Genomic DNA, 26,254 nt, shown 5'->3' with positions numbered 1-26,254 from the left:
AAAGAAATAAAGCTATTGAAGAATGTTAAGATTTTCAAATAAAAAATGAATAAAATTAAGAATGCTATTAAATACTGATTTAAAGGTCTTTTTTAATAATGGGTAAATGTCATGTTGATATTTTTATGATTTTTGTCATAAAAATAAAAATTTCTGTAGGACTTCCGTTTCCGGTAGCGAGAGTGATAGTCGCGTGCTTGTAAGGTGTGTTTGGTGAGATTGGGAAGAAGGAGGGCAGGATTGGAGCGCAAGGAGGTAAGGGGACAGAGAAGTAGCAGGTGAAGTTGGGAAAATAAGGGATAGGGCAGGGGTAAGGGAATAGTGAGACATGAGTGATAGTAGGGTTGAGACGGAATTTGGAGATTAGACGGGAGAGCAGGTACAGAGAGTAGAGGAAGCAAAAAAAGGGAGGGTAGCGACATCGGGCGGTAGAAGTGAGAAGCATAGCAGGAGAGAGTAAGTGCAGTTGCGGGAAATTTTGAATTGAAGTAACTTTTGAGTAACTGATATATTATCTTAGTATATAATTTTGTATTTTTACATTTTCTACATTTATATAATGATTTTACAAATAAGCTAAAAATATTAATAAACTTAATTAAATTGTTTTCTTAGATTAAAGTGTGATTATCTTAAATATAAAAAGAGTCATATTTTCTAGTAAATTTTTCTAGAACTGCAAAAATAGATTACTTAATTAAAAATTTTTTTCATTTACATTTTATTTACATACATATTTCAAAAAAAAAAAATTTAACCCAACTGCAAGTAAATAAACTTTTGAATTGGAAAGTTGGCAGGTTAGAAGAAAGACAAAATGGAGGAAGGAAAAGAGGGAGGGAAGAAGAAGGAAAAGGAAGTAGAAGGGAATGAAGAGGAAAAGAGAAGAGTAGGAAGGCCGAGCAAAGCAGAAAGATGAGGGATAGATCAAACAGTGCGCCGCTGCTAAAATTGTTGAAGAAAGGAGAACAAAGGAAGGGTGAACAGGGAGAGGAGAGTAGAGTAGAGGAAAAAGAAATCTTTAAGAGGAGCAATAAGGTAAAGAAATCGCCGGTAAGACAAGAAAAAGGAGGGCTAAGAGAGATATTAAGGGAAGTGAGGGAAGGTTTTAAGAAAATGAAAAGCAATTGAGAGAATTGAGGGAAAGTAGGGAAGTGATGAGAGAATGAATGGAGGAAATGAAGAAAAGAGTAGACAATTTGGAGAGAAGAGTAGAGGATATAGAGAAAGGTAGGGGAAGGGTGGAGAAGGAGAAGGGAGGAAGGGAGAAGAATAAAGGGGAAGAGATAGAGCAGATACAGATAAGGGGGAAGGATGAGATAAAGGAACTGGAAGAAAAGATAAGAAAACTAGAATTAGGAAGAGAAAAGAGGGAAAGAGAGGAGAAGAAGGGGAATATAATTATAAAAAGGGTAAGAGTAAAGGAGGAGGGAAAGGAGGTATTAAAAAGAAAGATAGAAAAGATAGTGAAAGCAACGGAGGCGGTAACGAGAGTGGAAGGGGTAAGGAAGATAAGGAATAAAGATAAGGGGGGAGGGGGCATGGTATGGGTGAAATTCGCAAGTATTTATTGATACAATTAATATTTAATATTTTAAAGTACTAAAATTATTAAAAGAAGTTTATAAATAATAAGATGGAAGCACACAAATGTATTAATAAAATTCTAGCACAATGAGTTCCAAAAATACAAGGACATAAATAGCGAATTTATAAAATCTAATTGAAGAGAAGTTCAATCTTTTTAAAAACGACAAATATTTTTATCTACATCTTAAAAAAAATTAATATGCTATTTTAACTTGCTTAAATTAATTAAAATTTTATAAATTTGTAATTTTTGTATAACACTCAATATATGTAAAATAAAATAATCTTTGAATACCTATATTATGTAAAGGTAAAGATTTGTAAATAAAGAACAAAATAAATTAAAAATGCAATTAAACGCGAGTTTGAGGATTTTTTAAATAATGGATGAATATCGTATTTCCATTTCTATAACATAAAATTTCATAACATGTTATGAGGTTTTGTATTATAGAAATGGAAATTTCTTTAATCAAACATTACCTCTTTTAGTAAAAATTTTAAAATATGTGCAATAAAAGTAGAGAAACGAAGAGACATGAAATAATGTAAGAAGGAGGAAAAATTGTGAGTACAAAATAAGTAAAAAATAGAAAACAGAAAGAAATAAAAGAAGGTGGAGAAGGTAAAATTTTAAATAAAGTACGAAAAAAATTAAGAATGCAGTTGTACACAAATTTAAAAGTTTTTTTTAATAATAGATGCATATTATGATATAGTGACATTTTGTGTTTTCAGAATTACCATTTCATTAACCGAACATTATCTCTTTTAGTAAAAATTTTAAAAAATGTGTGAAATAATATAAGAAAAAAGGAAGAAAAATTGTGAGAGTGTAAAACAGAAAAAAAGTAGAAAGTAGAAAGGATTTAAAAAAGGCTGAGAATGTAAAGATTTTTAAATAAAGGACAAATGAAATTAAGAATACAATTAAACACAAGTTTAAAAATTTTCTTTTAATAACCACGTATATCTCAGAAAATACAATTTCAGAGGTGAAATTTCATTGTAATATCTCCGTTCGTAGAATACGGACAGAAAAAATAAAAACATTTTCATTATAGAACTTTGACCCACCGTTTGAGAGTATTTAGAACTTGATCAATTCAGAAGTTATTGAGATATGATAATCTCGTGTGCTTGGAAGTTGATGACTCGTGTATAATATTTGTTTTTAATACAAAAATGCAATCGTATCACGTGCTAAGTATAAACGTTATTGTATATTAAATAATTATAAAATAAATAATTATAACATGTTTAAATTTTAAGTTTTGTGTAGATTTTGGTTATATAAAAAACATAAAAAAGTTGTACATACGGGTATTAAGAATGTGATATTAACGTATATTACTATTAATGATAATTTTATAAACATTTACCCTATCAGGAAACAATATTTTTTAAATGTTTTTTAAATATTTAAAAAACGTTATAATAAAAAATAAATATTTAAAAAATATAGTCTATTGATAGGGTAATAATTAATCAAATCATATTCTATTTTTATTTATTCATAATGTGTCATCAAGAACATGATGTCATTTGTGACAAATTATTCTTAATCATAAATGTATAATTTTTTTAATTCGTATTATTTATATTTAGTTATATGTAAACATAAAATTTAAAAAATGGCGCTTGTGTTAATCTAGTATTATATAATTTTACAATTAAAAAATTTACATAAACTTACCAATTCCTCTATTTCATTATCACCAAGATCTAACCGTTCAAGTTTTAAAAGTTGGGAAAGCGATTCAGGCAAAGATTTGAGTAAATTTTCTCTCAATTCCAGTGACTGTAATGCTTCCAAGCTACAAAACAAATATGTTTTTTGATTTATAAAGTAATAAATAAAGAGTTGAAAAGTTTTCTACAAAAACTAAATAAGTCCATTTTTTTTAAATCAAGGTTATGATATTAAATCAATTCTCTATCAATAATGTCATATTGTGAATAATTTCATAATAAAATATAATTTAAAAAATCAGATAGAAAATGAGAAATATAAATACGTAATAAATACAAAATTTTCGCAAGAAAGAGAGAAAGTAAAACAAATTCCGAGATTTTTTAATTTTTTAAAAATAAATCCTCAAAAATTAATCTAATTATATAAAATAGTATTTATCAAAGCTTAAAACTTTCTTATATTTATTATATAAGCGGAGAAAAATTGTCATATTTGAATTATTTTACTTAAAGAGAAATGTAAAAAGAATTGTTAACAATAATTTGTACAATTTTGTATATAAGTAAACTTAATTTATATATTAAATGATATTTCTTCACCTTTATCATTATTAATGTTATGAAGAAAGGTAAATGGAAAATATTTCATGATTAGAGGATGTGTACTCAAATTTTGCAAAAAAATTTCCTAAAAATTTCCGGTTTTTCTAAAAATTTTATTTAAAATTCCAGGTAAGATTAGAGAGTTTTTTAAATGTAACTGCAAAATTTTTATTATATCTTTTAATGTTAATTATATAAAGAAACGTTAATTAAATTTTGAATATTAAAATTGATAAAGTAATAAAAATAAATAATATGAATTAAATGACATTAAAATTTATCATCAATAAAATTTGATATCAATAATCCAGCTTACAAAAAGCATAGAATGCAAAGCATTAAATTGCACTAAAAAAAATCTTGTTATATTAATTAGATCAAATATATTAGATAGAATCAGAATTTCGTAATTACCGCATTATATTAAAGCTATTAAATATTGTATTATAAAATTTGGAGTTACATAATAACAAGAATTTTTATTTGATTACCAAAAGGCAGTCAATTATATACGCTTTTATTAATATAAATTATTTTTCATTGTTGATATAATAAAATTATTTTTCTTAATGTTAACACATAACGCCAAATAAGAACAATGTACTGTCTTTAGTGTTACTAATTTTTGATAAAAATGTGCAAATCACATAAAAATGTACATAAATGTATATAGTTGTGTATGCTATATTTATTGCTAATTGATTGTTGACATTTGGTATTATTAAAAATTAGAGAAAACTTTTTCTATTATCAAAAATTAAAAAAAATTAGATAAAAGTAAAAATTTTGTCAAAAAGAAACAAAGTTTAAATTTAAATTCTAAAAATTTCTTTGAGTTATAATAAAAATCCATAAAAATGCATGATTTTCAAGAATAAAATTCCCTGATTTTAGGTTTTTTCGATAGTATCCTGTGATTAACAGAAGAATCAAACAAGTTTTTCCAAAGATTCTTATTGTTTTAAATGAGTCTTCAAAATATTAATTAAAGTTTATAAGATTATTATAGGTATATAAGTTAAAATTTTATATACCTATATAAGTTAAAATTTTATATACTTATTTATCTAGAATAAGTCTGGAAAGAAATTACTATATTTACAAAATGAACGATTTGAAAATGAGAAATTTCTTTAGTTTCCTAAAAATTTAACTTTTTGGATTTACAATATTTGGTTTTTACAGAAATTAAAATATATAATAATACTTGATATATAAGATATTGTATTTAAAGTTTACTTGAATGTTACCTTCCAAAATCAGGTGGCAAGTGTGTAAGAGACATGTCATTAAGTCCAAGTACAGTTAAATTTCTTAGCTGTACAAATCCTGCTGGAAGTCTGAAAAAAAATGATCAATGAAGGATATATAATTTTGAATCATTTTAGAAAATATCTAAAATGCTATCGAGAATAAGAAAAGAGATATTGCAAAATAATGCACATACTATAAAATTATAGTTATTTAAATTAAAAAGCAGAAAAAAATAAGAGTAATTGAATTACCTTTGAATAGGATTACTGCTAAAATCTGCCACCTGTAGCACTTGTAAATTCTTGATATTTTCAGGAATATCTGGTATATCTAAAATAGAATAAGTCTTAGTCTTTCAGTATTTTAAATCTCTTTTCAGACACGTATGCGATAAATATTATTTAGAGTAATATTATTTAAATATTGTATCGTAATTTTCTCAAACAAATTTTTTGACAACTTCTTAAAAATTACATTTCCACAGAATAGCTAAACAAAGCATTCTCTTAACTTTACATACTTGCCTAACTAAAAAAAGTAATAAACTGACGGACTAATCGACGTTACAAGGTATAAAACTCTACAAATTAGCTTTACAGAATTAAAAATTTTACATATTTAAAATATACAGAAGAATAATGGCAGGATATTCAAACTTAAGAAAAAAAAAAATTAAAAAATTATATGAATAATTTTATAATTTTTTGAAGCTTATGTGTAAAAATGTGTTTTAACATGTAAAAAAAGTAATAAATTCTGTAAAACTAATTCGGAGAATTTTATACTCTGTAATGTCGATAAGTCCGTCAGTTTAAGATTCTTTTAAGCCATACTCAAGATTTCGTTGAGAAAAATAAACAACTCGGCTCGTTATTCTGTGCGTTTCACTTTACGTTCTAGTTTCGGCTGTCATATCGCGAAGTTAAACGCACCGCGAAACCAACGAGAGGAAATTACAACAAAGCGTAATTCTAAGAAAAAAATACCTACGCCTTGATTTTTTTCAGTAATCATCATCAGAATTCATCACACAAAGTTAATGTAACCGTGACTAATGTTGCGACAAAACTTAGTAATCATTTCAATACTGAGAACACTTCAAAAAATTACATTAAAAAAGGATAAATATTATTACAAATTTTAATATTAGATATTAAATAAATCATTTTAGAATAAATCAGTTTTGTGCGCAATGCTTTATACATAAAATCTTATTCGTTTATATATTAGACATATATATTAGACAGTTTAAAAAAATACCTCAAATTATAAAAAATAAGTATACACATAAAATATATAAATACTTTAATAAATTATTACGAGACAACATAGGTTCTCTTTGACATTTTTTTTTATCAAGATGATTTGATATTAAAGTTGGAAAAATTGTCAAGTCGATGAGTTTAGCCTATAAAAGGGGGCTATAGAAGAATGAATTTATGGATGGATGGAGATGCGGCGGTTCGGATGCAATTCAGGACGTATTACGCTCTTTTTTCCTTTTTTTTATGCAGGCAACGTCAATTTTCAGATGCTATTGCTTCGCGGTTAGCCAGCGGCCCCTTTTAATGCAACCGCAATAAACATTATAAATAGCACGTCCACCCTCGGCCTTTGTAATTTACCTCAGAGAGGTGACGAGATAGTTACTCTATCGCACGTCGCGAACGTTTGCGAGCTCAGAGAACCTGGATAAAAGAACGAGAAGATAACAAAGAAATCGTCAAATCACCGTTCTGTTTTCATCAATTTTATCTATTCTATCAACTGTTGAAACATATTTATAAGTGTTCCATTTGATCTCTGATTCGAACAATTTGCGAGCAATTTTTAGTCATAAAAAAAAAGCATAAAGGCGCGTGTGAAACACTCAGAACGTCATGTTAAACTTTCAAATTCGATATCTACTTATAAACATATATTTTCAAACAGGAAGAACCTCAAGATTTTCACTGTTAAATTATATCACATAGTTCGAAAGGGAGAAATTTAAATTGAAATGTAAGTATATGTGTGTAGATGCATGTACATATATTATAAAAACATTAATTATTGCAAAATATAAAACAATATTATAAACGTCTATATCATATGATAAAGCCACTTTCTAATTTGTATTAATTAAAATTTAATTATTAGCATTTGTTTAAAAAATATAAACTAAAAACAAAATGATATGTTAGTGTTGATAGCTTCTTTTAATAGAATTATATAAAATTGTATGTTTTTATAAAAATTAGTACATTTACCTTTAATTATGTAAATATATCGTTATATTAAATAGAAAAGCATAATAATAATTTTATAGTTTTTATATAAACTGAACATTTTTGTCATAGTATATGATAATAGTATACATAATATTTATTATATTATATTCATATTTTTACTTTTGTATTAAATTAAAAAAAAGTGTACGTTATTTATTGGTGACATATTATGTAAATATTTTTATAATTATTTAACTTTTGCAAATTGTTTAATTATTATAAAGAATAATTTTATTTATAAGTTGTAACTTACTCTTACGTGTATAAATATACTTTTTTAATAGTGGGTTTCAAAACTATCCACTATAATAATTGTAATTTGTAACTCAAACATTCAAATAATTATGACATATATAGAGGATGTCTTAATATGTAACAAATATGTTTTTGCTGTCCGATTTACTCTAATGAGATAAAATCAACATCTAAAAATTGGTTTATTTTTTGTTTTATTCACTAATAGGCTACTGACATATAGAAAAATTAAACAGTAAGCAAATCAGCCAATCAATAGAAAACTCATAGGTTAAACAAAGGATATTATTTTTTACATTATTTTTAAAATATTTTTGCTGCAACGTTACTAAATATTGCACAAAATTTTTGAAATACGCAATGTTACAATATTACAGCACCATTGCTGCAAGCACCTGTGATATATAGATATCTGCGTATTATTCGAAATTTATTAGCTTTATAAATCAAGTTTATTTCAATTATTCGTAATTGTTATATTGTATTTGTTACCCTACAAAATAGACATATAATTGAGTACTACGCATATATAATTGATGTATAAAGATCAATATTAAAACACTTATTTTATATTAAATCTCAAAATATAAAGTAGTAACGTTCAAAAATATTAGAGACATATTTCACAACTTTTATAAAACTATTTTATAAAATTCATTTTTTAGTTCAAATATTTCTAAGATGTTTTTGAGAAATTTCGGTACTCTATAAGATCACGTATTTTCATCGATTGTATTCAATTTTATTCAATTTCGATAAAAATATTTATAAAAAACGTAAAATGTTATTTCAAATTTGATTAAATTTCATTGAGATTTTGTTAAAATTGTTTTAAAATTTCAGTAAAATTTTAGTGAATTTTTTAGCCATATTTTTCCATTAAAATCAAATTAATTTATTATACGGTTATAGATCTCCATTAAACTTGCGCCTTTAACATTGCCGCTTTCGCCTTTTAGATCAAAAATTGTCGCAATTTTCATTTTTTATGCATTTGAATGGCGGAGTTCCATCAATTCTGTTGCGTGTTACGTGTTGCATCCGGGAATGACTCAGTACCAAAGAATGTACGGATATTATAAAACGGAACCAAATACGTAACATTTTTCTCAATGTATAATTGATACCTACACTTATACGCGGAGCGATGTTATACATACATAGGGCCACGTGGCATTGATCTATTAATTCTATTACACAGGCAGAAATAAAAAAAAAAGGAAGAGAGAAAGAGAGGAGAAAGGAGAGGGGGAGAAAAAAGAAGCGGTAGAAGAGGGGAAGAAGAAGGGGTGGAGAGCGGAAAGGAAGAGGTGAAAGGGGAGGAGGAGGAAAAGGTAGAGGGGAAGAAGAAAAAAAGGGGGAGGAAAAGAGAAAGAGATGCATTGTGATACTGTAGTCATAATAATTCGACTTTGTCGTGGTGCTTCATAGAAAAACCTAAAGTGAATGAACAAAAAACAAAATATAATAATTCGACTGCAACTACAAAAGAAAAAAAAATCTTTTTATGTGTCGTTCTGACAAAATATTTCTTCGTTTTTTTTCTATGAATATACAAACAATAATCTATCGATTAAATCTATTTCAAGTTAATATCTTCGAAAGTTAAATTTTATATAATATTATATACATTAGTGTAAAGTTTCACTTGCCCGGAATTCAATGTGTTAATAATTTTAATTAGAAGTGTATGTACAAACAAAAAATTGATTTGTTTATGACTAATTGCGAGTAAATAAAAATCTATTGGGATTTTAATTCGTGTCCAATATGGCCGCCTCAATAAGATATTTCCACGTCTATGTTCACACTACACACTTAAATATGAGAGTGTAGTGTAAATACAGACGTAAAATAATCTTATTGAGGCGGCCATAGTTAAAATCTCAATTGATTGATGCTATTTCAAACGCATATCTTCAAACTTCACCATAACGTACTTTCTGTAGTATGAAGTTGTCTCTCAATAATTTAAATTATTTTTTTAACTAATTGTAAGTATACAAATAAAAAGCAACCTGTTTAGGAATGTGTAAACAAAAATCTATTAATTAAGACTATATAAATTATTTAGATTTCTAAGGCTGTATTCCGAAATTCATTGTAGTACTCGAAATCTATAGTTTACGTTACGTATACTATAGCTTTTCAGTACTGACAGTGAATTTCGGAAGGCAGCCTAATTTGTAGTTGGGGGAGAGGGCTATTGTAAAAGACTATTCTCCTCCCTCCAAAATTGTTAATAATTAAGGTCCGGACATTTGTTCACCATCCTGTGTCGCGCGCAGAAAACCGCTACATACGAATTGTATATGTGAAACGATTGTCAATTCTTGCTGCTGCGCGGCTACTGAATATATAAACACGTGCATTCACACAACTCACATGCAAAGGTTCTCCGCATGTAACACGGGATCGTGTCCAAACACCCGAGTTCTTAATGACTTTATACTACAAGTGTGCAAACAAAAGTTCGAAATGTGCAAACGATGAGCAATCAAATAAGTTATAAAAATTTTTTTTTTCTAATGTAAGAAAGAAACTAACTTCATTCAGGTATGCGAAGCTCTCCAATCTGGACCGTGATATCCAAGCATATTAATCAACAAATAGATAAAAAATAAAATAAATTATTAGCATTGAATTATGAATTATTTTTTTTTGGAGCACAAAGATTACAAGAAAAAATTCTTTACTATAAAAAGGGTCGTGGTACGATCTCAAATTTTCTGATAATCCCATTTGGCCCGCCAAAAAATCTAATTGCGTTTCCCTGATTTATAAATTCACTGTGCATAGTAACAATCCAAATTACACTGGTCTCCGTGATTTTGTTGTTTGAATAAACTTTATCATTTCCGATGTATTCTTGCGCGCTGAACACGAATCCGGCAAGCAAATTGCTCCATCACGTCAGGTTTTTGAGAAAAGTGAGATTAAAGGTGCCAAAAACGACGTTTTTCAACATATTCGTGATTTTTTTGCTATCAAAGTAAATTTTATTTTCTACTTTCGCTTATGCCATCTTAAAGTATCAAATTTTATTTTTTAAATAGATTTTTTTTTAACACCGTACGTTTTCCTTTTACTGAGTTAATCTCTGTATAGTCACACCACAATCAACATTTCACTGACCGACGTGGCTTCCATTGTTTGAAAAAGTTACCATATCCTATGTATTTTTGCGCGCTAAATACGAATCCAGCAACCAAATTGTTCCATCACGTCAGGTTTTTGAAAAAAAGTGTATAAAAAACGACGTTTTTTGACATATTCATGATTTTTTGTTAGCAAAGTAAATTTTTTTTCTATTTCCGCTTATACCATCTTTTTCCGCTTACACAGTATCAACTTTTACCTTTAAAATATATTATTTTTAACGCCGTACGTTTTTCCTTTACTAATTTAATCTTTGTGCGTGTAGTTACGCTACGACCAACATTTCACTGGCCAACGTGATTTCCATTGTTTGAATAACAGTTATCATTTCCCATGTATTTTTGCCCGCTTAACACAAATCTGCAATAGTAAGCAAATTGCTCTATCACGTCAGATTTTTGAGAAAAATGTAATTAAAATAGTGAGGTAAAACTGATCATTTTTGAAACTTTTAACTTTACTTTTCTTAAAAATCTGACGTTATGTAGCAATTTGCTTATCAAATTCGTGTTCAGCGGACAAAAATACGTGAAAAATGGTAACTTTTATTTAAACCATGAAAACCACGTCGGCCAGTAAAATGTTGGTTGTGATATGACTATATCACGTCGAAAAACGTACGTCGTTAAAAAAAATCTATTTTAAAAGTAAAAGTTAACGTTTTAAGATGGCATAAATGGAAGTATATAAAAAATTACTTTGGTAGAAAAAAAATGACAAATATGTCAAAACATGTCATTTTTGACATTTTAATCTCAATTTTTTCAAAAATCTGACGTGATAGAACAATTTACTTTCCAGATTCATGTTTAGCGCGCAAAAATACATGGGAAATGGTTTGTTTTATTCAAACAATGAAAATCGCATCGGCCAGTAAAATGTTGGTCGTGTGACTACACAAAGATAAATTCGTAAAAGAAAAACGTACGTCGTTAAAAAATCTATTTTGAAAGTAAAAGTTGACACTTTAAGATGGCATAAGCGGAAGTAGAAAAAAAATTAACTTTGCTAGCAAAAAAAATCACAAATATATTGAAAAACGTCGTTTTTGACACCTTTAACGTCACTTTTCTCAAAAACCTGACGTGATGGAGCAATTTGCTTGCCGGATTCGTATTCAGAGCGCAAAAATACATCAAAAATGATAAAGTTTATTCAAACAACAAAAAAGAAGTCTAAAAACGGAGGCCTGTGTTATATCAACCTAATGTAATTTACCTCGTCAGTCAAACGTGAACAAGCAGACTATTCGGAGAGTCTGCTATCAATTTCTGTTGCTAGAAAGGCAACAGATTTCACACAGACTCTGCAATATCTGCGGTGTCAGCAAACTGCTGTTAGAAATAAGACAGAAACTGTTGGCATTTAATTCCAGCAGAAATCGAGCAAGTAGTGTTGACAGGACTGTTGTCAGATTGGCGGCAGAAATCAAACATAACTTGCGCAACACAATCTGATGCCAGACTGGCAGCAGAAATCAAACACCGTGTGCTGACAAGACCTGACGTCAGATTGGCGGCAAAAAACAAGAAAAATCTACGCAACAATTTGATAGCAGACTGGCAGCACCACGCGAACACGCCGTGCTGCCAACACCTAATGTCAGATAAGCGTCAGAATTAGAGCAAAACCTACACAACACAATCTGATGGCAAATTATTAGCACAAATTGAGCGCTCTGTGCTAACAGGATCTGACGTCACGCTGGCAACGGAAATCAAGCAAAGCGTGCTGTTTTGCATATTTTTAAATTGTAACGTCACTCTTCATGAATTTATTAAGAGCCTATTCAGACAAACTTACTTAATTGCATGCATAAATAACATGTATAAAGAAAGTAATTGATCCATTTTCTTATGCATTTGCTTAATTATTGGACCAATCAATTTCTTTATGCATATGTTCTGTCTGGTTCTGTTTGCATTCAATACGCCGCAATTTCTGCACCTGACCGCAATTACGTACAGGAATCCTATTCGTATCTATCCGCATTGTATTCGTCGAGATTTCTATCTGCATCTGCCCGCATATATTAATAATAAAACCCATTTCTGGCTATGATCTGACTAACACAAATAGTCAAAAAAATTGAAATTTGAAATAGGACCAGCATGAAAAAATATTAATGATATAAGAAGAACCTTTCATAACTCAATTTTGCAACCAATTGGTATAAACAAATTATTAAAAATTTACTCTAAAAGAGAACTGATTGCGCCAATCGATTTTAGGGGAAAAATTAAACTAAAAAAACGTTACAAAAATAAATTTTGCAACTAATTTGTTTACAATAATTAAAAAAGCGTTATACATGTTTCTTAAGTCGTTTTTCCTGTAGAATCAATTGGAGTAATCAGTTTTTCTCTACAATCACTTTGTAATAATTTGTTTATAACAATTAGTTGCAAAATTGATTTCTGCGTACTTTTTACGCCAATGTTTTTTTTATGCTCTAGTACTATTTTCAATTGTTGTTTTTTTGACTATATTACTTTGGGCAGAAACAGATTTTAATTATTTATATAGTTTATATAGTTTATTTTAAAAATATTTAAGGCTAAATAATCAAAGGGTTAGTAAGAATGTTCGCGCAATATTCAACACGTAAGTTTCTTATTGTTCAAATCAGTTTTACTTCAAGTATAACTTTTTATTAACGGTATCACAAATATATGATTAGCTCAGTATTAGCGTATTAGGTTATTGTCCTGAAATCTTAGGTTCGAATCCCCCGCGCCAATGCGTTTTCAAAAATTGTAAAATAATGCGTAATCGTAATTAGTAAAATAGAATATATGCGAATTAGATTAACTTATAATAAAAATAAGAATAAAATCTGTAAAAAAACTAAAAAAAATTGTTTATAATAAAATTTTTTTTTTATTTTGAATAAAAATGCTTTATTTCTGCTGCCAGCGTGACGTCAGATCTTGTCAACACGGAATGCTCGATTTGTGCTAGAAGTTTGCCATCAGATTGTGTTGCGCATGTCATGTTCGAATTCTGTCGCCTATCTGGCGTCACGTGCTGGCAGCACGGCGTGCTCGCCTGGTGCTGACATTTCACTGACATAGGATATCAACATGTTCTGTCAACAAAATGTAAGCAGAATTTGAGATGAGCTGAGTTCAGTCTGCTAACACGTCTTGATCGATTCTGCCGCCAGCCTATCAACACAGTGCTAACATTTTGTTGACTCGGTAAATAGGACCAATAAGTTAGATGCTATTATGGTCCAATAAATCACTCATTCGTTATCAATATACTCTCTAACAGCATATAATATTCATAAAAAATTAACAAAATATTTATAACATAGATATTTTATAAATATTTACAAATATAATTTATAAAAATTTTGTGATCTTAAATTGAACAGATCAGAAATAAAGATTTATTATAAATATTAAATGTATTTAAAATATATATAAAATATTACTATCTATAAATTATTTTTTTATATTGTACAAAATATGTAGCTATAAATATGTAGCTATAAATATTGTACAAAATATGTAGTCTATATTTTAATAACATTCTGAATAAAGATTTTATGATTTTTTCCTTTGTGCATATATAATGTAGGGAAAGGAATAGATCCTCTTTGGTCACAGTATAGTTATCGCAATACATTGATAAGCGGAGTGAAACCGGCGTAAGACAATCGAGCCGCGCAAAATACAATTATGCGTTTATGTTTAATCGTGCTGATCTTTCATGTCGCATTCAAATAAAATAAACTGATACAATTAAATTAAAAAAAGTAAACGTGTTTGTTTTTTCTCCTCGATACTTTCGGATTCCTACAATAATATCTATAAAATATTTATTTAATATTTAAAAAATAAAAAGTAATAAATATTTATAAATGTTTATTATAAATATTATGTGCTATCTGGGCAGTAAAACCATAGATGAGCCGCAATAGATAGTCATATGATATCAAAAATATGAAAGAAAGAAGAAAAAAAAGGATATTATAAAAAGGTTGGCTCTTGCTGTATTCAGAAAAAGTAAAGTAAACATCGTTTCCTATATTTTTTTGAGACCTACACACCTAATTAAAATTATATTAAATAGTAGGAACACATAAAAATATAAATTTAAAATATTTAAATTGAAGAAACACGGAGCGTCACAATTATTTGCAAGACGGATCATACTATGCTATATGGTAAGTCCGGTATTTATTCCGCATAAAGATTTACGCAAAAATTAGAAAAAAAAACAAGTAAAGTTAATTACTGTACACAATTTACGTAAGATTGGGAAGTAACGTATTATTTGTAATGTTGTTACCTGTAATTGTTTGTTATTTTTTTTCAATAACAATCATTATTCTTTTTGTTTCTAACGGTAAGGTACCTTCGCATTTGACATTTGATGCGTTTGGAGCGATCGCGTAATCACACACGCCAGCGTCAATAAAACTTTTTAAGTGCCAATTAGATTATTAGAATAATATACAATTTATTAAAGACAAGATAGGACCACATATGATTGTAATTTTATTTTATACAAAACACGGTTTAGATTTAATTGATATTTATTGTATTCGGATAATCATTTACATATCTAATTAAAAAATAGATTCTGGAGTTAAATTGCCAATAAATTATAAAAATGTAAATTAATTTAATCGCAAGTTAATATATTATCTATTTTATATACAATAAATAATTTTACATAAAATTTTATATAATTATTAGATTTACTATATTTGATGTTATATATTATCTAAAAAATTAAATTATAGAAATGAAAAAAATAATTGGAATAAGTAATTAATTCTTACGATACCATGCTCAAAATCGTTTCTACCATCCTAGGTATCTTAAATCTATTCACTTTTTCACATATTTAAAATGGTTCAAAAAATCTCTAAAAATTCACATACTTTTATTTTTCAAAAATAAATGTTAAAACTTTATATTAGAAAATAAAATCTATATAATTTAATAATCCATCAAACTTGCGAGAAATTTGTACGAACAAGAATCGGCTGGATACAAAATATCCAGGATAGTAGAAAAAGGGTTAAAGTTGAAAAACTCTGTAAAGTTCAATCTTAAGTTCTATTAACCTTTAATGGTCACACTTCAGTAAAATATCATAATGGTTACATGGAGTCAAAATGACCCCAACTGACTTTGAATGATTTTCGCGCCCAAATTATCGTGTTAAGTAAAAAAAATTACTCAACATTCTTCAAATAGTGTAAAATGTAAATTAAATTCATGTTATGTTAAATTCTAACCCTTAAATACACCGATCCCGTAAAATACGTAAACACATTTTCGGGTCTGAGAAACTTTTTCAACTTTGAGAAGTTGTAACTTTGGTTCCAATCAATATTTTTCAACAATCTTTTTTTTTCATACAAAAGTTCAGAATCTAAGAAATATGACTGCATAATCGGCATTGACAAAAAATAATTTATTGTTAAGTTATAAAAGAAAAACCATTGAACAAAAATTAGAAATTGTTCAAAAATCCACTTTTCCTTTAAAAAATAATATCTCCGCAACAAAAAACTTTTAAGAACTTTCAAATACGGCGTTTTAAAGCTAAAGAGTCATACTTTCAAAAGAAAATTATGATATTGTCATTCCTTTTAAAAAGCATAATTATGTATGGAGGAGAATATGAGGTATTTTTAGGTGCCTAAAAATCCTTTTTTTTTTTTAAATCATGCCTTTGCAACAAAAACTTTTAAAAACTTTACAGTACAGCATTTTAAAGCTAAAGAGTCATACTTAAAAAAAAAATTATTTCACTGCCATTCCTATTAAAAAATTGTAGGCCTATCAACTTATCAGCAACACGAGTACTATACAAGGTGCATGTGTGTGTAGGTGATGGCGCAATATGCTTGATTTCGGAGCAATTGGGTGCCAATGGTCACCTGCAGGTAAAATGAGAGTAGCCAGTAGATCACTCGTAATCTGAGAGTCCAAGTGTAAGTGCAAAAAAAGAGTTTCTGGTCAAATAGATAGCAATACGCTCCGGAATAAACTATCGTGTAATTACGCGTGGAGACTAAATAGTCCGGGAGATAATAACACAAATTTTTGACCAATATCGACAAAGCTAATTTTCATTTGTACAGTTGTTTTCGTGTTACAAATGAATAAAATGACCGTCAGCCCACGATCCCGCGGGACGGGGAGCTTTCAGTGTCTCTTAAAATAGTTTTTTTTTATTAACGACTAAAGTATTGAAGTTAGGTAAAATATGTTTATAATCTTTATTGTAGAACTTATCACGAGCTTCATTGTTTGTTTGACCCTTCTTTTTGTAAAATGAATATTTTTGGAAATAATTAGGAAAAACTGTTTTTTTTTTTCTCTAAGTATATCTCGAAAACTGTACGAAAGCGTCAATTAATTTATAAGGAAAAGTTGTTTAGTATCCTTGCCTCTATAACATGTGTCAAGGTCAACATGATTGGAACTGAGTCCTCTATACTGCATAATTACTCTATTTTTTTTACATATTAGTATGAGTGACTAACGCACAACATTCCGCAGTTGCCGCGGCTGGCGGTATCCTTTCGACATTTCATGTTGTCAATAGTAAGTACAAGAATTTTCAGTTTTGTCGATATTAACTTTTCGTTAATATTAACACTTCTTTTTTTACATTGTTGAGACACTGTGGAAGCCCCCCATCCCGCGGGATCGTGGGCTGACGGTCATTTTATTCATTTGTAATACAAAAATAACTGTATAAATGAAAATCAGCTTTGTCGATATTAATCGAAAATTTATGTCATTATCTCCCGGACTAAAAGTGCCGAAGATAACTTTTGCGGTCGTAGCGATGGACAGCAAAACCGGAGTATAAGGCCGTCATAGCCTGCGTATTCGCGAGAGCGCAACGAAGAGAGCAATTGTGAAGTTCGTGTATTCTACTCGCACAAGTAAAGTGGTTGTTTCCTTTACTCTCGGAATAAAATTCATTACTTAAACCCCCTTTTCTTATCCTAAGCAGAATCCTTGAAGTTTCTTCAAAAGAGCTTACAAAATATACTTGCGTAACAAGGCAAATATGAAGTATTTTTGATAAACTCAAGGTGTCTAAAATTGAAAATTGATGTGTTTCATAATATATTTTGGACCTTACGCAGAAGTCCTCTTTTTCACGGCACTATAATATTTTAACTTTAGACAGAGTAACATACGCGAACGAACCTATTTAAACGTGTCTTGTCCAGTTTTTTTAAATAAGATTACATACACAAAAAGTTTCACTCACATACTATATCGGTCGCATTGACCGTAACAAAACTTTGCTGCCGTGCCGTTCGAATTCTAGTTTACCGAAAAAGTTAATCAATCATATCAATCAAAAGAGAAAATTTCAAACTTTTTTAATGTCCTAATCCAAACCCCCTATTTCATTCCGTCTTCACACAGCAAGCGTTCAAAACTTCATATGGGGTCTCTCAGACCTACTTATGTGTTTAAGTGTTAAATTAAACATAGCAAAATATTATTAAACAAAAAAAAATGTTTTTATTTAAAAAATTATAACTTAAATTTTTAATATTTTTTCGAAAAATGTTTAAGGTATAATTTTCAAATATAACACTTTAAGAAAAAAATTAATGTCATAGTAGATGTTTCACAAAAAGGTATTCATTTTGAAGTATATTTGAGAATTAAGAGAATAATTTTTAAAAGAAAATAATAAATTGAGGAAAATAAATTGACGCGTTCCGGGCACCTAGCCTAAAACTTTGCGTTCACAATGCTAGAAATCGGTTCAAAATCTCGAACAGAGAAAGAATTAACCAATCGTATCAGTTAGCAAAATTATTCAATTATGCAATTAATCAATTCTTTCTCGATCTAAAATTTCGGATCGATTTTTAGCATCATAGACATTAAGTTCCTTTGCATAGAGAAAACTTAAAACTGTCAATATATGGTGACATATGTCAGTAAGATATTCACTATTGTAATAGCGATTTCGGCTGGGGCACACCGGTTGCACATTTCAGGTGTCGGTGCAACTTTTGTGTTGGGCTAGTTAAATAATTCAGTCCCTCAATGGTACCGCGTGTTCGTCTGGGCTCAATACACCTCATAAGTGCATATCGGGTGTGCACAAAGTGGACCCGAGAAAATAGTCGGAGCCGGTAAGGTGGTACACTGGTGCGCCCCAGCCGAAATCGCTATAAGATATTCATGATTAAATATGGGATAAATTGCAGAAAGCTGCGAATTCGATCATTGATAATTTACCAACCAACTTCCAATTATTATATTATTATATTTATTAGAGGAGATTCGTATTTAGTATCATGAAAAACTTCTATACATAAATTTTTGCAACAATCCGGAGATTTTTCAGTTTTGAAATTTGCCATATTGAATCCGCTATTTTATCAACTTTGACATTAGATTTGTATTCAACAACCTTAGTTAAGTTACTCTGAGTAAAAATCTTAAGTTGTTGAAATAAATATAATTGAAAGCTAGGTGGTAAATTGTCAATGATCAAATTCGCTTAGCTTTCCGCAATTTATTAGATATTTAATCATGAATATCTTACCATAGCTGACATCAAAAATTCCTTTTGAAGGTTAAAAATCCCATTTAATTTTGATTGCAGTCGACCTTCTCCAGCACGTCACATTTTGTATAATTTATAATTGAACTATAATAAAATACATAAAAATAGCTATTCTTTGCAACTTTAATTGCAAAATTTTTAAAAACTAATGTGATAAAGCAATTTGAACAGCGGATTTGTATGCAGCAGTCAAAAAACAGCTAGTTTTGTATCAAGGTTCGAAAAAGTAATGTTCTGTGCCACAGTGTTATTAATTAGATTTACAATTATAAATCTTGAAAATTATTTCTAATAAAATTTGTAAAGAGAACTTTACAGAATTGTTCAACTTTAATTACTTATTCCAAATGTTTTTACATTTGTGTAATTAAATTTTTCAAATATTTTATATATAACAAATATAATATACTAGATATAATTATTACATAAAGTTTCATACAATTATTTATTTTATAAAAAACCGATGGATATTGACTTCATTAACTTGCATTTTCAAAATTTATAGTCAATTTACATAATTCATTTTTCAATTATATATAAAATTATCTGAATAATAATTCATCTAATTGATACTATGAAGCTTGAAGCTGAAAAATTTAAACTTTTCTGATTGACGCTAACATCTCATGCGTAGTCACGTGACTGCTCGAAACACTAACGTCAAATAAAGAGTACCTTAACATCTTACATTTTTATAGATAACTTTAATCGTTATTGTTATCGTTATTTAATAATAGTTTTCTATTATCTTTATATTTATTTAATAAATCGTGCTTTGATCGCACGTTAATTACGTGATTTGATAGAAATATTTGGGTACAGTACTTTATATCTTAGACTGTATTCCGATAATCACCGTTGGTATTAAATAAGTTACATTACAAATATACACGGAAAAAAAATTCTTCAATTAATCTAAAAAATAGATAAAATAACCAAATTGTTTAATGAAAAATAAACGAGTAATACAACATAAAATATTATTAAACATCCTAATTATAGGAAAAAAAATGTATATATATATCGATTTTTTAGAATAAGTACATTTCTTATAAATAATAAACTTATTAAATAAGGCCCTTGTTTATTGTCATTTGTTTGTTATGTGTGTGACTTGTAACAGAAAATAACAATTTTCAATGCTAACTTATGAGAAGCTAAAATTGCACTCAAAGTGACCAAGACTTTCCAAAAGTTAAAAGATTATTTACAGACAAAATTAAAAATTATTGTGATGTTTAACAATAAAGTAGATTCAAAGAAATTTCATTTTTGTGACTGATAATCATTTTAAAAGTAATTTAAAAGATAATATTTAGTTTCTTTGTTATTTTTAACTTGTTTTATTCAGGAATTATTAAAAATATAAGCATTTAATCCTTCAAGAAGGTAGGAGAATGTTTAGGTCTCCGACAGCTGTAAAGCCCAGAGCGTGCGCAGTAGTGAAGGACATGGACGTTTGACTAGTAACGCATTTATGTTCCAGAGACGTAGTAACTGTCAAGTTGGACGTCATTGACGCGTCAGGAGGTAAGAGAAAGGTGGTACACTCTGTATACTTTCCTCACAATGAAAAGGGCTCGGCACCACCGGAATCGATAATAAGACTGGTGAAGTACTACCAGGTAAAGTGGCTTCCCCTGATAGTGGGGTGCAATGCTAATTCGCACTACACGGTCTGAGGAAACACGAATACCAATAACAGAGGTAAGAAGCTGTTGGAATTTCTGGCGTCAAGGGACGTAGAGATTCTCAACAAAGTAACAAGCCTAGCTTTTGCAAGGCGGTAAAGAAAAATGTTCTCGATCTTACTGTCTGTTTTAGGTAGATATCGAGGGATGTGATCGGGTGGAGGGTCTCGAATAAGAACGGGATCCGATAGCGCACGGTGCGATAGCCCACCAACCAATCATCTTGACTTATCTAACCCAACCAACGGAAAAACTCTAGGCATCAGCCGTTGGAGTATCGGTTCCGTGCGCTATCGGAATCCGCCCCTCAAATGAGCCCTCATTATCTGACCACAGACAAATCACCTTCAGGCTGGCACGGGCCAGAGAGGATATAACAAAATCTAGGGACCCCAAAAGAACCAATTAAGAATCATATCAGGAGGACTTGGATTGCAGTCTCAAGAACTTCCCCAAGAAGCATGACACGGAGGAAGAATTAGAACTCTGCGTAAATCATCTGCAGAGGGCTCTGGTGGAGAGTTATAAGAAGAACTGCCCGGAGAGGGCGGTTAAGAACTCCAGGGGCAACCTTCTGGTGGAACCCAAGCTGTAGGAGCTCAAAGGTGCGGCTCGGAGGGGCTAGAATAGAGCCAGGAACACGGGCCGCCAGTCGGACTAAGAACTTCATAGAAAAGCTCAAAAAGACTATAGAGATTCTGTAGTGAGAGCAGAAAGAATTCTGCAAGTCGGTGGAGGGCATACCCAAAACCGCAAGACTATGCAGAATTCTAGCCAAAAACCTGAACGCCGTCCTGGACTCCATTAGTCTCCCTGATGGAACAATGGTGAGCAGGGAGTGGTGTCTGGTGCATCTGCTGGAGACCAGCTTTCCGGACTTTCATAGAGAGCACGGAGAGCTGTTTGCCTATGAAGCGGCAGGCTCGCGCAAGGCTCGTAAAGCGGATTGGGGACTAGCGGCTGGTATCGTTAAACCTAAAAAGATGAAATAGGCAATAAATGTCTTCAAGTCGGCGGGACCAAATCAGATCTTTCCGGCTCTTTTTCAAAGGAGGCTGGAGCTGGTCGTGGGACCTCTGGCAAGAACATTGAGGGCATGTTTGGCTTTAAGCTATACGCCTAGTGCATAGAAACTAGCAAGGATAGTATTCATCCAGAAAACGGGAAGAACAAGCTACTCATCCGCTAGAAACTTCAGACCAATAAGTCTAACCTCGTTTCTCCTAAAAACTCTGAAGAAATTGGTTGATGCGTATGTGAGGGACGTTGTCCTTCAACAGCATCCCTTGCATCACGCGCAACATGCATGGGCTCTTCCGCAGAAACGGTTCTTCATGCGACAGTGTCATTTATTAAAAGGGCAGTTGGAGAGAGGCGGCTATGCGGTAGGCACCTTCTTAGATATAGAGGGTGCTTTCAACAACACCCCGCACAAGATGGTGTGTGAAGAAGCGTTGCGCAGGTGTGCCAAAGAAACTCGTTAAGTGGATCCGGGGGATGATTGGGCGATAGATCGTAACTTCGCTGGAAACAGCGAAGGTTAGTGGATGGGTGAAAAAAAGTTGCCCCCAGGGCGGGATGCTCTCTCCACTATTATGGTGCCTGATGGTGAATGCTCGGGTGGCTGAGTGAGAGAGGCTTCGTTGTGCAATGTTACGTTGACGACATGGCTCTGCTAGTGCAAGGACCATTTCTTGGGCCGCTTTTGGAGCTCATGCAGAGTACACTGGAAATGGTAGAGCAGTGGTGCAAAGGAATCGGTTTGTCAGTGAATCAGCCAAAAACAGGACTCGTTGTCTTCATACGCAGATACAAAGTGGGCACTATAAAAGGGTCCATTTTTGAGGGAACGAAAGTAGTTCCAGCTGAGTCAATAAAATATCTAGGAGTGATCCTGGATAAGAAACTGTCTTGGAGGAAACCTCCACCTCGACAATCGCTATAAGAGCCTGTGCTTTTACTTCTGGACATGCAATAGGATCTTTGGCTAAACGTGGGGTTTAAAGTCCAAGATGGTCTATTAGATCTGCAATACTTCGACCCAGACTTACATACGCAGCAGTTGTGTGATTGCACCCAGAGCCTCTCTGATTTTAAGAGAGGCTCTGAGTGCAATGCAAACTACGCCGGTAACAGCAATGGGCATCTTGCTCGGGATTAAACCACTTCACCAGGTAATGGGAGCAGTGGCGATTGCTGCACATCGACTAGCCTGTAAATTAAAGTGGAAGAAGAGGACCGGGCACACTAGGTTTCCCAGTGGCATTCTGACTGACTCTATCTTCAAGTCAGGACAGAATGCCAGCAATTCGGGCCTTGGATAGGCGCTTTGAAGTACATATCACAGAGCTCGAAGACTGGAAAAGACCTGAGGCACTGAATCGAGCCTAGGACGGGAACATCTGGTTTACAGACGGCTCCAAAACGGACACAAGCTTTGGTGCGGGTATCACTTGTCGTCAGAGAAAAGTGACGAAAGCCTGCCTCTGAATGGATATGCCACAGTATTCCAAACGGAGATCGTGACAATTCCAAGATGTGCCCAACTGGCCCTGGAGGGGAGAGGGACAAGAAAGTGTGTCAGAATATGCTCGGACAGTCAAACTGCTATTAAAGCACTTAAGAATTTGTACCTCGCGGCTGGTCTGGGACTGTAGAGATGCATTGGAAAGGCTAGCAAAGAATAAAGAAGTTATCTTGACCTGAGTCCCTAGTCACTCGGGGATCGAGAGCAACAAGGAGGTTGATCGGCTGGCCAGGGCCGCATCAAAAATAGAGGTGTTTAGGCCAGGACCGGCGCTGGAGATCCCCTCCTCTCTAGGCAAGAAAAGGATTTGGGCCTGGTTACGGGGTAAGCACCTCGAGTTTTAAAAAAATGAGATGAGAACCAAATGTCGGCACTGAAGCCCTGCTAGGAGAAACACCTAGTGAGGACCTAGCCAGAGATATAAGGTCCTTGAATAGAAGGGACGCTAGGCTAGCAGTGCAAATACTGATTGGTTATGGGGCCCTCAATTACCACATGCACAAGCTGGGCCAATCTGATACGGCCGAATGTAGGGCATGTGAGGAGGAAGAGGAGGAGGAGACAAGTCTCCGTATTCTTTGTGACTGCCCGGCCTATGCTGGGCTAAGGCTAAAATTGCTAGGCTCGGCATTTCCCGAACCAGGGCAAATAAGTGGGCTACCGATAAAGAACCTGAGTCTCTTTTCGAAAGAATCAGGGCTCCCGTAGGTGACGGACGACTAGAGGAAGGCACAATAGACTGCAATCTGCGTGCCACAGGCAGATCTTTGGCTGTGAGGACCGCCCCTTCAGTTTCATTATTATTATTATTATTATTATTATTATTATTATTATTATTATTAATCCTTCGAAGACATCGTAAAATTTTAAATTAACAAAATTTTTCCAACAAAATCTCCAACAAATTTTTAATTTTGAATTATTCATTACATGATAAAAAAGAAATCGGTTCTCCTTCCCAAAAAAGTTATTAGTACTGATAATTTATCGGTCAAATAACAGCATATTTTGGTTGCGTTCCGGTACACGCTGTCAGTACTAAACATCTATAGTTCACGTTACGTATACTATAGATTTTCAGTACTGGCAGTGAATTTCGGAAGCTTTTATCAGTAGTATTTCGTACAGCAATATGTGAAAGTTGATCTAGGAACTAACAATTCTCCCTCCTCCAAGTCCTGTAAAGTAGTATTTTTCGCAAGTAAATTATATTTTTTGTTATTTTTAGTTTTAATTTCGATATGTAATATAAGTAAACAATTATTTTATTTATAAAAAACACTTTATTATATAAAATAATGTACAATTGATTAAGTCGTATCAATATATTCTGAAAAATATATTTTATTAAGTGTATAAAAAAGTTCTGAGCTTTAGACTTCGTACAACCAAAACAACCCAAACAAATTTAAATTTTATTCATTTTCCCACCTTTTTGCGGTTTTAAAGCGTTAACTTCTAAAATGCTGTGAAGTTTGCCGTTTAATGCGCATAACCTTAAAAATTAGTATTGTTTACGATGGTAATAACAAAAGAGCATATTCAATTTTCCATCAACTTTGCATTTCATCTGAAGAAAAATACTATTGAAGCGACTAAAATGATTTGTGCTGCATATGGAGATAACGCTATAAGCCATGCTACGTGTAAAAGATGGTACCAAAAATTTCGCCAAGGAAATTTCAGTCTTGAAGATGAACCGCTGGACGCCCTTAAATTGAAACGGACAAATTCAATTCAAGCATTGCGGGATGTGAACTCTGCGCAAACTGAAAAAGAGCTTGGCGTTACGCAGCAAGCCATTTCCGTACGTTTACATGCAATGGAAAAAATTCAGAAGAAAGGCAGATAAATTCCACATAAATTATCTGAAGACAAAAATCGACGACGTAACACTGCACTCACTTTGCTTTCAAAGTTCTGGAAAAGATTTTCTGCACAAAATCATTACAGGCGCTAAAAAATGTGAATTCTTTATGATAAACCTAAGCGTAGAAAATCATGGATTGACCCTGGTCAATTTTCAACATCGACGGCAAAACGCCAATATCCACACTAAGAAGGTTTTGCTCCGCATCTGATGGGATTGGAAAGGTGTGCTATATTATGAGTTGTTACAACCAGCTAAAACAATCACGACAGACCGCTACCAACATCAATTAAACAATTTGAGCGATGAATTAGAAGAAAAAAGACCGTTTACTGGCCAAGAAAGTCGTAAAGTGATCCTGCTGCATGACAATGCCCGACCACATGTCGCGAAAACAACTCAAGACCACATTTTTGTGTTAGGCTGGAAACTTCTCCCGTACGCGACGTATAGCCCAGACATAGCGCCTTCCGATTACCACCTATTCTGGTCGCTGCAACATTAGTTGGCTGATACACATTTCATAGAAATTGAAGAAATACGAAATTGCATTGATGATTTTATCGCTTCAAAGCCGATGAACTTCTATCGTCAAGGAATTCGCAATCTACCCAAAAAATGGCAAAAGGTCATTGATGAAAACGGAAAATATTTCGCTGATTAAAATTTTTTTGTATGTTTTTGAATAGAAATTGAAATTTGCCAAAAAAAGCTCAGAACTTTTTTGTACACCTAATAAATAAAATCTTTTGCCCTTGGC

The 26,254-nt window shown here is 31.5% G+C and overlaps 1 protein-coding gene across 8 annotated transcripts in view; it reads right to left on the bottom strand.

The window, feature by feature from the left end:
- LOC105202532 (protein lap4) overlaps window positions 1-26,254 on the bottom strand; it is a 190,931-nt gene that overhangs the window by 152,266 nt on the left and 12,411 nt on the right. For all 8 annotated transcript variants that reach the window (XR_005576583.1, XM_026139151.2, XM_039458965.1 and 5 more), the window contains exons 3-5: window positions 5,394-5,472; window positions 5,139-5,228; window positions 3,287-3,407 (exon numbers count right to left, since the gene is read on the bottom strand). Coding sequence is in view for 7 of the 8 variants with exons in the window: in XM_026139151.2 (XP_025994936.2) it covers window positions 3,287-3,407; window positions 5,139-5,228; window positions 5,394-5,472 (290 nt within the window). In the remaining variant the exon portion in view is untranslated. The remainder of the gene's footprint in view (window positions 1-3,286; window positions 3,408-5,138; window positions 5,229-5,393; window positions 5,473-26,254) is intronic.

The sequence above is a fragment of the Solenopsis invicta genome, chromosome 16, assembly GCF_016802725.1.
Source record: "Solenopsis invicta isolate M01_SB chromosome 16, UNIL_Sinv_3.0, whole genome shotgun sequence".
Taxonomy (NCBI): Eukaryota; Metazoa; Arthropoda; class Insecta; order Hymenoptera; family Formicidae; genus Solenopsis; species Solenopsis invicta.
Note: the sequence above shows the minus strand (reverse complement) of the source record. Positions and strands in the feature narration are given on the sequence as shown.